The following is a 12,839-nucleotide window of genomic DNA, read 5'->3' as shown; positions in this document are numbered from 1 at the left end:
AATTGACTAAGTGTATCTCACCATGTTCCAGGCCAAGTAGGTCAGTTTGTTGCTCCAGTCCTATACATGTCCTGAGTATGCAGTGCAAATATGTAAGACTAGACTAGTTGTTCTGTCTCGGCATGTCATCATTAGAAATCCTGAATTTATAATGAACAGTTCTGTGATCAAAACCTTTTAGCTTTCTAGGAAGGTAAGCATATGCTTTTGAAATGTCATGGATGCATCCATTCAGATTAGAAGTAGTGCACCACTACCCATGTAGACATAAGACAAAAACAGCAACCCCCACACAAAATCCTTGCCAATGTTTCCCTCAATATTTCTGAGGTGTTTCCAAACATCCAGGAAATTGCACAGAGTTTGGTTTAGTGTCAGTCTCCAGTCATGGAATGCATTTAACTCAGTGGTAACACTCAGGCTTCCAAATTTAACAGCTCTGCAAGCAAGTCCCAATATTCAGTTGCACATAAAACCTAAGATAACTATTTAAAATGGTGCTGAATGATCGCAATGCTTCTGTCAGTAGTATTTCAAATAAGATGTATTCCTTCACATATTAACGGACTATTCTTAGAAGTACAGATTGTTCTCATTAATGATCAGCATACTTCCCACTGCCAACAAGAACACCAACCAAGCAATCATTTATTGTTTAGATTAATATTTGCAGTCTGTAATTTTGCTGTGTTTGTCAACACTAGTGATTACATTGTGATTAGGTTGCACAATTTCAGGACCTCCAGAGAATCTGAAACTTTTTTTGTTGTTGTTCCAGCATCTCATTTGGCCTCTTTGCTAGTTCATTAAAACACTTTAGGTTGTGCATCGAGCCAGTGCTCCCTCTGTAGTCAATATTGGGAATGAATAGTTTAATCTTTCATACAAATAAAGTACTGATGGAAGAACTTCTTTCCATTCATAATAAAGGTAATTTTTTTTATTTATGAGTTTTCCATTTGAGGAAATAAACTGTGAACTTTTGCTTATCATAGATTAATATTAAACAGTTTGACCTTGGTTTCTTTGAAGCTATAAGTAATCCCTTCAGGACTTAAAAACTTCATTCATTTCCACTCCAGCACTGCCACAAATCTCATTCTTGCTTCACAATTTATTGCAAGTGTCTGGCTGAAAGTAACCAGAACTGGATTGCATACTAGATGAATGCTATGGTCCAATGAACAATACCTGTTGTCCGTTAGATTTTCACAAAATGGTGGGGGGGGGGGGGGGGCGGGGAGAGCAGCCGCAAATTAGGCCACTGGTATGTGGCTCATATCATTTAACTGTAATAGATGGGAAATGATTGATACTAAAGCAGCAAAATGCTTTGATACTCTGATGCAAAGACCTGGTGTCTTCTGCCAGTACTTTACAACAATAGACGTATGATTGTAATATAAAATTTTACATATCTGAATTATATATTAACATACATTTGAATTATAATAATGATTAACCTACCATAGATTGTGCATTGGCAATTCAATCTAGAACTAATAACTAGCTATGGAATTTATCAACTATTTGTAGACAAAAAATTCAATGACTGTCATCTAACAGTAACTAAATATGAAAATCTTTAAAAGGTAATTTTGTTAAAATCCAGGCATCTATTATCCTCGGAATTGCTATAGTAAAAGCTGCTTTTAAATTTAAAATCACTTGGTTTAAATATTCTTACTATAGATCATCATATTTCAGTGTGTATAGTTTTGCTGTTTCATGGATTGTGGATTGGATTCAGAGGCACAATTATATGCAAAACTCAACATCCTTGGCCATGCAGATGCAAGGCTTATTGCAAATAGCAGCAAACCTGTTTCTCGCTGAGAAGAAATGAAAAACTAAGCCACTGATATACCCAACAAGTGCTCTCATTGGCTGATGGTACAGTGGCTTTCTTGGGAGAAGAATGAGGTCTCAGCTGGAAATAGTGAATGGTAAAGTAGATTTATCAAAAGAGGGACAACAAAATAATATTTTTACAGAGGCTTTATTGTGAATGTGTTCCTCACTTTGGAAAGTTTTAAATAAATCTTTAAGTGTAGAGAGTTTCCAAACAATTCTGAAGTAGTTAATGAACTACACGTCCTGAGGTTGTGAAATGTATATAAATCTAAGTGCTTCTGTTTATATGGTCATCAATAAATCATCGGTGGGCAGAATCTAAGTGAAGCTATTTGTGATATTTCATCTTTAAAACTCACGGCCCAGTTATGGCTCATGTATGGTTAATTACTTCAATTGGAAGTAATTAGAAAAATTGACGTACGATTTATTTTGTTTCATCTAAAATAAGGTGCAGTCAGGAGACATGGCTCAATCACACTCATGCACACATTACAGGCACACAAGCATCAGAAATAAGTTACTGTGGACAAGAAGCTGGACAAGGAATATAAAGATGTTTGATAATCACCTTAAATCCACAAACTCGTCTATCAATTCTTAACCTTATCTTCATAGTTTTTTTATATACAGTTCTTTAAATCTATTTTATAGTCTACTGAGCACAAATATCTTTTGCAATGGTTTATCACCAGGAGGTATATGAAAATCCACAGGTATACAAAGGCACAACAGTACATGCATTATTACAAGGGTTCATTTGAAGAGCTGGATTTCAAAAATATGTGCAGTGCATGGCTAAAATTTGAGTGACCATCCATTCAAGTAAGAAGCTGCCCAGACCTTATTGAAAACTGAGCTGCATAAAGCTCTATTCATATAAATATTAATACGACTGCTGCAGTTGTTCTGAGACCCATAGATTTCCATTGTGGCTACCCTTAAGGCACTTTTACATTTTGGCACTTTAGTAGTCTGGACTGTGAAGGAGTCTTGTTCTTGAACCAGCCTCTTCTTTTCCCCCCACCCCAGCACCTATTCCCAACCCAATTTTCAATAATAAAGTAATCTCTGTAAATGAGGTTTCATGTGCACTGAGGCCAGCTGATGTAAGATGACATCCCTCAGGGTTCTCAAACTATTCATCCTAGATAAGGAATTTTATCTTGTGTGTTAAATGGTCACTTAAGCGTTGCTGCAAACTGGAAACCTACCAGTATAACTGCACTCTTAAATTCAATATTCCTTTAAGTAAAACATATTGTCAAAGTGCATCTTTAAATTCCTGTTTTGGTCCACTATTCTCAACTAAACACCACAGAATAATTAGCCTTGGTAAGGCAATAACTGGAGGTAATTTGTCGAAGGTTATTTTTCCTATATTCAGTATTAGATCATTCAATCACTAATGTTTAACCATATTCTTCGTGGATTTGGGATGAAAAACAGTGTTATCTGTTTATAAATAGACTTCTAAATGACTACAGACTTTTGGCAGATCATTATTGGAACAAGGAGGTGGGAAAGGGCTTAATACCCTGAGGAACATCGGTGTCAATCACATTTGTGTGATGCAGTGATCCGTTGCCAACAGCTTTGCTGTCAGAACAAGTAAAATTCAGGCTGGTTTGCTCCATTATTTGGTAAGCAAATTTCATGAAGCTTATTTTAAAGTACAGCTTGGGTTATTTGTGTTTTTTTTTGAACCAAGAAGTATAATCATAGTAAATTCTATGGTGAATCTGATTTGGAAAACAAAGAAAAATATATAACCTCTAGATCATCTTTCAGAAAACTTATCAGGAGCCTGATGAAATTCTGCAAAGCAGTTTACAGTGTCCTTTTTCTCCCCCTTGCAAATAACCGAGTAGTCCCAATATGTGCTGCACCTACAACAAAGTGGGGCAGTTAGCAGAGCTACTGCCTCACAGCACCAGGCACCTGAGTTTGATCCTGACCCCTCGGGTGCTGTCTGTTTGGATGTTCTCGCTGTGACCACAAGGGTATTCCCTGGATAAACAGATTTCCTCCCACATCCTGAGCAGGCTGGTAGTTCAACTGGCTGCTCTGAACGGCCCCTCATGTGTCAATGAGTGGTAGAGTCTAGTGGAGGGGGGTGAGGAAGGCCGTTAAAGGAAAATGGGATCAGTATAAATGGGTGGTTGATGGTCAGATATTACAGAAGAGGAAAAAGAAAGCCTTCTTCACTTGGGAATGAAAATCAACTCCTTCAGTTTTGTCTCCAAGGAGTTTGTAGGTTAGCAGGAGCAAAACTGGTTTAAGTTTTATTTTAGATTGTAGATTGTTGACTTGGGTTTGACTGAAAATGATATTGAGATTGCTGTGTATTGCGCCAAAACTGAGTTGAAAATCCGCATTGTGCAGGATCAGAAAAACAATTTTAGTTTTAATTGCTGCTTGTGTTTAAATCCACTAGGATGACATAGGTTAAAATAATGGGTGAGAAAAGAAGGGAAAAGAAGTTTAGAGCAATGAACACAGAGTGCTGGTTCAACTCAGCAGTTCACGAACCATCAATGGAAGGAAATGAACGGTTGAAGCTTTGGGCCGAGACCCTTCATCAGGACTGGAAAGGAAGGAGGGAAAAAGCAAAATAAGGAAGTGGGGAGAGAGGAAGGAGTACAAGCCGGAGGTGATAGGTGGAAGTCTAGATTCTGCTTGCTCCAAAACAGCATGTGGACTCTGATGAGAAAGGGACCAAACTTGCTGTGAAGATAAAGACTATGAGTTCTGGCATTAATTGCAGGATTTCATATTGACACATATTTGGAAAAGGTAATAAAAGAACAGAGCTCTTCAGCTCTTGAATTAAAAGAGAATTGGACAGAGAGAAAAGGAGAACAATATGGCTGATTTAAGGAATTGCTTCAAATTGCAGACTTGCTGGTTGTCTTATTTTGTTGTGAAACTTGAATGTGGCTTAACTACAGTAAACTTCAAATTTGTTTACATTAGACTAGTCTCTGATCTACAACTAATCAGACTTCATATGATCCTGCCCAAAGGTTTGAAGGTTCAGTTTTGTCATTTAGGTTACTTCAGAGACCTATCAGCAGCCTGCGACCTGTAATGACATATACTGTGCAAGTGGCAAGTACGTGTAGCCATCCAGGTCAGCACCTGTCCATTCAAGATCTGATGCGGTCAGATCGAAAACCATTTTCTGCAAGAGAAAATGGACCATGAATGTGCCATTTTTGAGACTACATCCATTTCCTCAAAGGTGAGTGGAAGTCATGTGATTTAAATGGGTAACTCCTCCACTCTTGTCTGGCTGCCAAAAACAGATGCCACGCTCTTTTCAGATGTTGATTGGTAGACTGACTCTTGTCACAGGAATCCTTCTTGGGGCTGGGCTACTCTGAGAAGTCTAGGAAATGGCCTCCTGCTGTTCAAGGCTCCTTGGCCTAGTCTCCATCAGTAATCATGTTCCTTGCTGTCCCACCCTATTGCTTGTCCATATATTCTATTTCTCTAATCTACAACTTGCCCAAGCTGCCTTTCACTATGTACCTACCAGTGCACCTATTCTATTTGCTTTTGAGAATCTTGCACAAGAAACATTTGGGATCACTCCAGAAATCTCCACTTACCAACTTGTAAACCTTTGAATCCATAAAAAACAATCCTTTTTAAATTTATACTTGCTCACTCTAATCTCTCAATTGAAAAGAGATTGGAAGATAATATTCTTCAAAATGAAGTAAAAATTATCTATTTAAACCTCTTCCCTTACCTCTTTTCATTATTCAAAATTTCTGTGAGGACTTAAGGACAACAAAATTGGTGTTCCATACTTCATATGACACAAGTTTACTGTGAAGGCACCACAGACAACAAAACCTCTCCCTATTGTAATGGATAAAACAAGGTCCAATTCTAACCATTCCCTACACACAGTTCCCATTGCTCTAGGTCAGAATTGAATTCCCACCCAAAAAAGAAATGTATTAGCTAACTGTACCCAATACTTACAAGTCTACAATGTATGTTTTAAGATGATCAAACACAATAAGATTCTAGTTATGTAAGAGAATACTACAAAAGTCACTTTTGGAAGTTAGATTATTCAAGCAAAGACTGAAGGTGAATTGTGAACAAAACAAGAACCTTTGAATCTCTTTGTTTTGCATATTGCTCTTTAGTTCAGATAGCTAACTTTTTTTTTACTTTTGACTATTGGGACACCTAAGTTATGCCCAATAAACTATGGCCTGGAATTTCCGGGCAGCAGCAAATTGCCCATTCACATCACACCATCCTGAGGTGTGTTTATGCTTCCTGTGAGTAGATCTTGAAGCAGTAGCTTCCAGATAACACCAGTTCCAGAATGGTTAGACCCAGTGTAGCACAAAGCATAATGGTTGTAAATGTCAAGGTGTGGCAAGGCTGCAACAAGTTTTCTTCACAAAAACATAGACAACTGGTTAAGTTATGCTGTCCTTTGGCTTACCCAACTGTCATTTAAAAAAAGCTGTGACATTCCACTTTACAAGTATTAAAATTATTAACATTAAGAAATGAAATTATATAAAATGAAAACTAAGCTAAACCAAACTAAATAGTTCAAAGGAAATGAAGCACTTGAAATGTTCCTTACTCTCTTGTAGCCATTCCCCTCTGAAATATATGGAGTTGGAAAATTGCACACTTGGTGAGTCCCAGCATAGATCTAGAGGTGATTTTCTCAATGTAATTGCTGAAAGAGTAGTGGAAATTGCAATTCTGCCACTGGATTCCCCAACTTCAGAGCTCCATTGGAAACTGCTAATGAACAAATCTCAGGAGGTGAAGACAGATGTGTGCACACAGGGTTCCAAGTAAGTCCTGTATTTTCAGAAACTTGGGGAGGGAATGACTGTCGCTGCACACAGAGCAACAAGTGCTTTTCAGGAAAGTCCAGGCCAAATATTACTTACCAAGAATTACTAAACTTCAATTAGTTCTGTATTGAGCCCCCACCCCTGAAATATCAAAAGTAAACTAGTTTGGTCTCTGGCCAGGGAGGTTTCTACTCAATCAAGAATAATTTGGCCTATCTGTCTATTTTCTTGATGCACTTCCATTGAGTTTTTGCTTTGCAGAGAGAGTTTAAGTCCTATACTCAAATTGTCTATTTCAATGCTCTTGGAAGCTATCCTAGATTTTTGGAAATCATGTGAAATACAGAGACAAATGTACAACACAACAACGAATGGCACCTCCTGGGATCTGGAATTTGAAAACCTCAGTCTTTTGGATCTCGACACTGGCTGCAGTCTAACATATCCTCAGAGAACTTTTCAACTTGGATTGTTGTGGTGTGGAAGGAAAACTTGCTTCGAAGGATTTCCGTGGCATCCTTCAGCACAGCTTGAGTATCCGCATTCTCTTCTGTAATAGCAACAGTAGAATTAGCAGAAAGCCATTATGAAGGTGCTCCACAGAAACAGAAATTTATTTATTTGTTTATTTGATTTTCATTTTTTAGAAAAACTGCAGTGTTAGTTTTGCTGACAGTTTTGGTAATACTGCTGGTACAAAAAAATCCATCTTTTTGGTACTAAATAGTTTTTCTAATTCAGCAGTCAGTTGAGAGAAATTTTGAGTTAGACCATTGCTTTACACACATTTGCCTCAAGCCTCTTTGCCTCATTTTACACAATCTGATTTTGATTTCTAGAACATTCCGTTGATCTGACTTTGCATCTCTTCGGAAGTCACATACATAAGAAAAATAAATAATATGATTAATGGTAGAAATGAATACTAAAAATATCTCACAATGAAAAAGGTTTCAGATCTAAATAGAAAAATATCTTGCAAGTGCAAGGGATAGGCGTGACATCAGTAATGGAGGAGTTCAAGGTGGCAAAGTGTAGAGTTGTGTTTACACTGAGGGGTTCTGATAACAAACTAATAAACCAGGCCGGAGTCACAAGAAGATCGAGCCGAAAGATGGCTGCCAACTTGGTCAAAGACCAGGCAGTGAGCTCCCTGCAATTGAGAGACATCAGCGGCAACCCATGCCTGGGACAGCAAGGCCTCGGCTCAGCATATTTCCAACGATTGGGGAGTGTGAGTGCAAGGGATAAGCGTGACCTGGTCCAGGCAGAGGTGCAGAATTGTGAAGACGAAAGGTGGTTATTGAAGGCAATGGAGTTGGGGGTCCACAGGGTGCCTGGATGAAATGGGATCTTCCCAAGCACAATATCGTTTGAGCAGAGCCTTGGAGGATAGAGCACTTCCACATTTCTTTCCTCCTGTAGTCTGTGTATAATACTCCCCCTGGACCACCACAGCTGCACACACGGGGGATGAGAGAGGACCTTAACAGCAAGGTTTGTGGTCAGCGGGGTTCACTGACACACATACTGTCGGGATGCAAAACAGCTTTAACACAAGGAGGGTAAAGGTGACACAACAACACGGTCCTGCTGTCCCTTCCTGACACACTGGAGCAGGAGAGGTGTAAAAAGAGACCAGCTGGCAGAGAGGCAAACAGGGCAGTAATATTCATGAAGGAGAGGGCCACACCAGTCCTGTCAATGAGGCCTAAATCCAATCTGCTGCAAAAAGCCTAATCATGGGATATGAGTGTTGATGCAGGGAGGAAGCTGCAGTCATGCAAACCACACTTACAACAGACATCGTACTGTGGTCCACTGAAGATGAGAAAATCACCCTGGTGGAGCTCACGGTACCGTGGGAGGAAGGATGTGACTAGGGTCATGAGAGAAAGGGCCCGAAGTACCAGTCCTTAGTCCAGGAGTGTGGGGACAAAGGGTGGCAGATGTGACTATTCCCTGTGGAGATCAGCTGTAGAGGGTTCCTGGCAAGGTCGGCATGGAGATTGCTGTCTGTGCTGAGCCTTGAAGAAAAGATCAAGAACTAAGCAGCTCGCAGGATGAGGGAGGAAGCAGAAAGAGCCTCTTGTTGGATATGGAGCAGGTGAGGGGAGTTGAGCTGGAAGTCAGGAGCAGATGGGTAGTGACTTGGCCATCACTGCTGACCAGCCAAGTGGAGAATGCAGTGGTTAAAGGTCAAAACACTATTAAGGTTGGGCACCACCTGGCAACATCTGCTCCTGGCCAAAGGCTACAGTTACCTCATCAGGAAACTGAAGAGAGCACCCCAGTGTATGATGCAAGCAAATATTAAATGATGCTTAGTAAATATGATTATTGCTTTACTCACCTACAGCAATATGAACAGATAGTAGAGGCTGGTTCAGTGTCAGAGCCCAGAGCTGGAGATTGTGAACAGCTTTCACTCCTCTAACAGAAAGAAGAACTTCCTTCACTGAATTAAAGTCCAAACCTTTAGGGGTACCTATGAGTGAACAACAGGTTTGGCTTTATTGTGTTATTTTAAAGCAGAAGAACAAAGATTATTCAAATTGGAAGCAATAATAAAAAATTCCCTACTGTAATTTTTCATAAGGAAAGTAAAACAAAAAGCTCTTTATTCTTCTGAAACTGCAGTGGAGAAAAAGCAATTTCTGCCTGCAGCAGGTTCTACAATTTGGCACAATAGCAATCTCATGATAAACCAGCCACTAGCTTAAAATAGAATTCTATTGTTCCTCACAATTTTGACAGCACTAGAGTTTGTGAGGGTATAGTGTGAGATATTCCTCTATTTCAGCTGTCAGTGCTTAGACTCTGAATCTAAATCCTGGATCACCCCACCCATCAGCAACGTGGGAGTAACTTCACCAGAAGAATGGCAGCTGTCCCAGAAGCCAATTGGTTACTAGCTTGTCAAGGGCAGAGATGGGTAACAGATTTGTTTCAATATGAGCAGTTAAAAGAATTCTGTTAATTTCCTACTTTATGCTTATCTCTAATAAGCCAGGTTTGAGTGGTACTATCAAAAGTAGTTAAATAACTGTAGTCTATTTTTATATGTTAAACACTGTACACTAATACTATATAGAGTAAATGTTTTGAATGGTGGCTGAAATGCCAATCAAATAGGCTTTGTCCTGGATGGTCTTGAACTTCTTAGCAGTTGCTGGAGTCATATTCGTCAAGGTAGGGAAAGAGCATTCCGTCATACAGGATGTTCTCAAAGGTGAAGGGGGAACGGCATTTATTTAGACCCAATCCTAATTGCCCTTCACAAGATGATGATGAGCCTCTTTCATCAACCACTACTGACCTCCTTATAGAGTGACTTCCACGGTGCTATTGGTTAGGGTTCGCCTGCATTTACATCCCAGTGATGATGAAGGATTGGCAATTTATTTCGTTGCAGGAAATCTGCAGATGGTGGTGGTCCCCTCTCATCTGCTATGCCTGTCCATCTTTGAAAGATGTGGCAGGTCTGAGCAATGCTATCAGAAGTAGTCTATTTTTTATATGGTAAACACTGTACACTAATAGTATAGAGAATAAATGTTTTGAATGGTGGCTGAAATGCCACTCAAATAGGCTTTGTCCTGGATGGTCTTGAACTTCTTAGCAGTTGCTGGAGTCATATTCGTCAAGGTAGGGAAAGAGCATTCCGTCATACAGGATACTCAAAGGGGAAGAGGGAACTGACATAGGTCGTGGTGATATTGGCACAAAGGAAATATTGGCAGAAAAGAGGAAGAGGCCCTATGCAGTGAGTTAGAGTTAGGAAAGAGGCTGAAGAGTAGGACCTCCACGTCATAATCTCCAGATGACTCCGTCTGCCATGGGCTTGTGCAGGTAGGAATGGGGTGGAAGCATGGTTGAATGAGTGGCTGCGGAAATGGTGCAAGGGACAGGGTTCCAATCTCTTGGATCATTGAAACCTTTTCTGGGGATGGGTTGACCTGTTCAAGAGGGACGGGTTGCACGTGAACTGGAGGGGAACCAAAATCCTGGCCAGGATGCTGCTTCAGAGACTTTAAGCTAGTTTTGCAGGGAGCTGGGAACTGGAGCACCAGGTCAGGAAGCGAAGGATCGAACTGGAAGGTAGACGTCAGGAAAAGTATTGACAGGCAAAATTGAAATAACAGGGCACGATGGGTCAGATGGTTTGAAGTGTCTATATTTTAAAGCAAGGAGCATTATGGGTAAACACAATGAGCTTAGAGCATGGATCAGTACATGGAACTATGATGTACACATGCCTGAAACTTGGTTGAGAGAGGGGGAGGAACGAGTGATTAATATTCCAGGTTTTTGAAGTATTAAAAAAGATACAGGAGGAGGTAAAAGAGGGGGTGGAGTTGCACTACTAAGCAGGGACAATATCACAGCTGCACTCAGTGGAGACATAATGGAGGGGTCAGACACAATTTGGGTGGAACTCAGGAACAGGAAGGGTGCAATTAACTGATGGGATTGTACTGCAGACTCTCTAATAGCCACCAAGACACTGAGCAACAGACATGTAATCCGATAAAGAAAATTTTGTAAAAATAGGATTGTTGTCATGGGAGATTTCAACTACCCGAATATAAACAGAGACCACCTTAGTGTAAGAGGCTTAGATGGGGCTGAATTTTTAAGTGTATCCAGGAAGTTTTCTTAAATCAATATGTGGATGGTCCAATGAAAGGAGGGGCCATACTGGACCTGGTGTTGGGTAATAAGCCTGGCCAGGAGATTGATCTTTCAGTGGGTGAACAGTGACCATAACTCCTTATCTTTTAGGATAGTCATAGATAAGGATAGGTACATTCTTTAGGGGGAGAGTTTTAAATTGGAGTAGGGTAAAATATGAGGGAATTTAGCAGGAACTAATAAGAGTTGATTGGGAACACCTTTTCTCTGGCAAATCCACTTCAAGCACATAGAGACACAAGTGTACAGAGTACAGGAAAGTTTCCTGTTAGAGGGAAGGATGGGGATGGAAAGATAAGAGAACCTTGTATGTCCAGAGAGGTGAAGAATTTAGGATTAAGGTGAATCCCAAGGCATTCTATACGTACATCAAGAGTAAACATAACCAGAGAAAGAGTGGGACCACTTAAGGATAAAGGCAGGGGCAACATTTGCTTGGATGCGGAAAATGTGAGTGAGGTACTTAATGAGTACTTTGCTTCAGTATTTACCAAACAAAAGAATATGGAGCACCAGGAGGTCAGTGCTGAGTGTATAAATATGTTAGGACATTTAGAGGTCAAGGAGAAGGAAGCATTGGGCCTCTTAAGGAGTATTAAGGTAGAGCAATCCCCAGGGCTTAATGAGATCTACACCAGGTTATTGAAGGAGGGAAGAGACCATATTTCTGGGTCCTTGACCAATAGCTTTGTGTCCTCTCTAGCCACAGGCAAAGTCCTGGAGGACTGGTGAGCGTCTAATGTTGTACCTCTGTTTAAGAAGGGAGCAAGGAGAAATCCTGTGAATATAGACTGGTGGGTCTAACGTCAGTTGTAGGCAAACTGTGAGGGAAACTTCTTGGGGATAGGATATATGAGTATTTGGAAACCCATGGCCTAATTAGGAGAACCAGAATTGCTTTGTGTGTGGCAGGTTGTGCCTTACCAACTTGATGGAGTTTTTTTAACAAGGTGACGAGAGAGGTTGATGACGGTAGGGCATTGGATGTTGTCTACATGGATTTTAGTAAGCTGTTTCACAAAGTCCCTCATGGGAGGCTAATCCAGAAGATTAAGAAGCTTGGGATCCACAGCAAATTGGCTGCCTTTTGCATAGAAGACAGTGGGTAATGGTTGAAGGGACTTATTCGAGCTGGAGATCTACAATTAACGGAGTTCCGCAGTGATCTGTGTGGGACCTCTGCCGTTTGCAATGTATATAAATCACCTGGATTAAAATGTAGATGGGTGGGTTAGTAAATTTGCAGATGATACCAAGATCGGTGGAGTTGTAGATAGTGTAGAAGACTGGCAAAGAATACAGCGCGATATAGGTCAGTTGCAGATTTGGGCTGAAAGTGGCAGATGGAGTCTAATCCAGATAAATGTGAGGTGTTGCATCTCAGCAGGGACAGTGCACTGTAAAGGACAAGATCCTTAACAGTGTTGCTGAGCAGAGAGATCTGGG

The 12,839-nt window shown here is 40.4% G+C and overlaps 1 protein-coding gene across 1 annotated transcript in view; it reads right to left on the bottom strand.

The window, feature by feature from the left end:
• Window positions 1–1,236: 1,236 nt before the first annotated feature.
• Window positions 1,237–12,839, bottom strand: part of slc30a2 (solute carrier family 30 member 2) — an 81,527-nt gene continuing 69,924 nt past the window's right edge. The window contains exons 7-8 of the mRNA XM_073057133.1: window positions 9,052–9,186; window positions 1,237–7,248 (exon numbers count right to left, since the gene is read on the bottom strand). Coding sequence (XP_072913234.1) covers window positions 7,103–7,248; window positions 9,052–9,186 — 281 coding nt within the window. The 3' untranslated portion in view covers window positions 1,237–7,102. The remainder of the gene's footprint in view (window positions 7,249–9,051; window positions 9,187–12,839) is intronic.

This window comes from Hemitrygon akajei, chromosome 9 (genome assembly GCF_048418815.1).
Source record: "Hemitrygon akajei chromosome 9, sHemAka1.3, whole genome shotgun sequence".
Classification (NCBI taxonomy): Eukaryota; Metazoa; Chordata; class Chondrichthyes; order Myliobatiformes; family Dasyatidae; genus Hemitrygon; species Hemitrygon akajei.
This window is presented reverse-complemented; position numbering and strand designations above follow the sequence as displayed.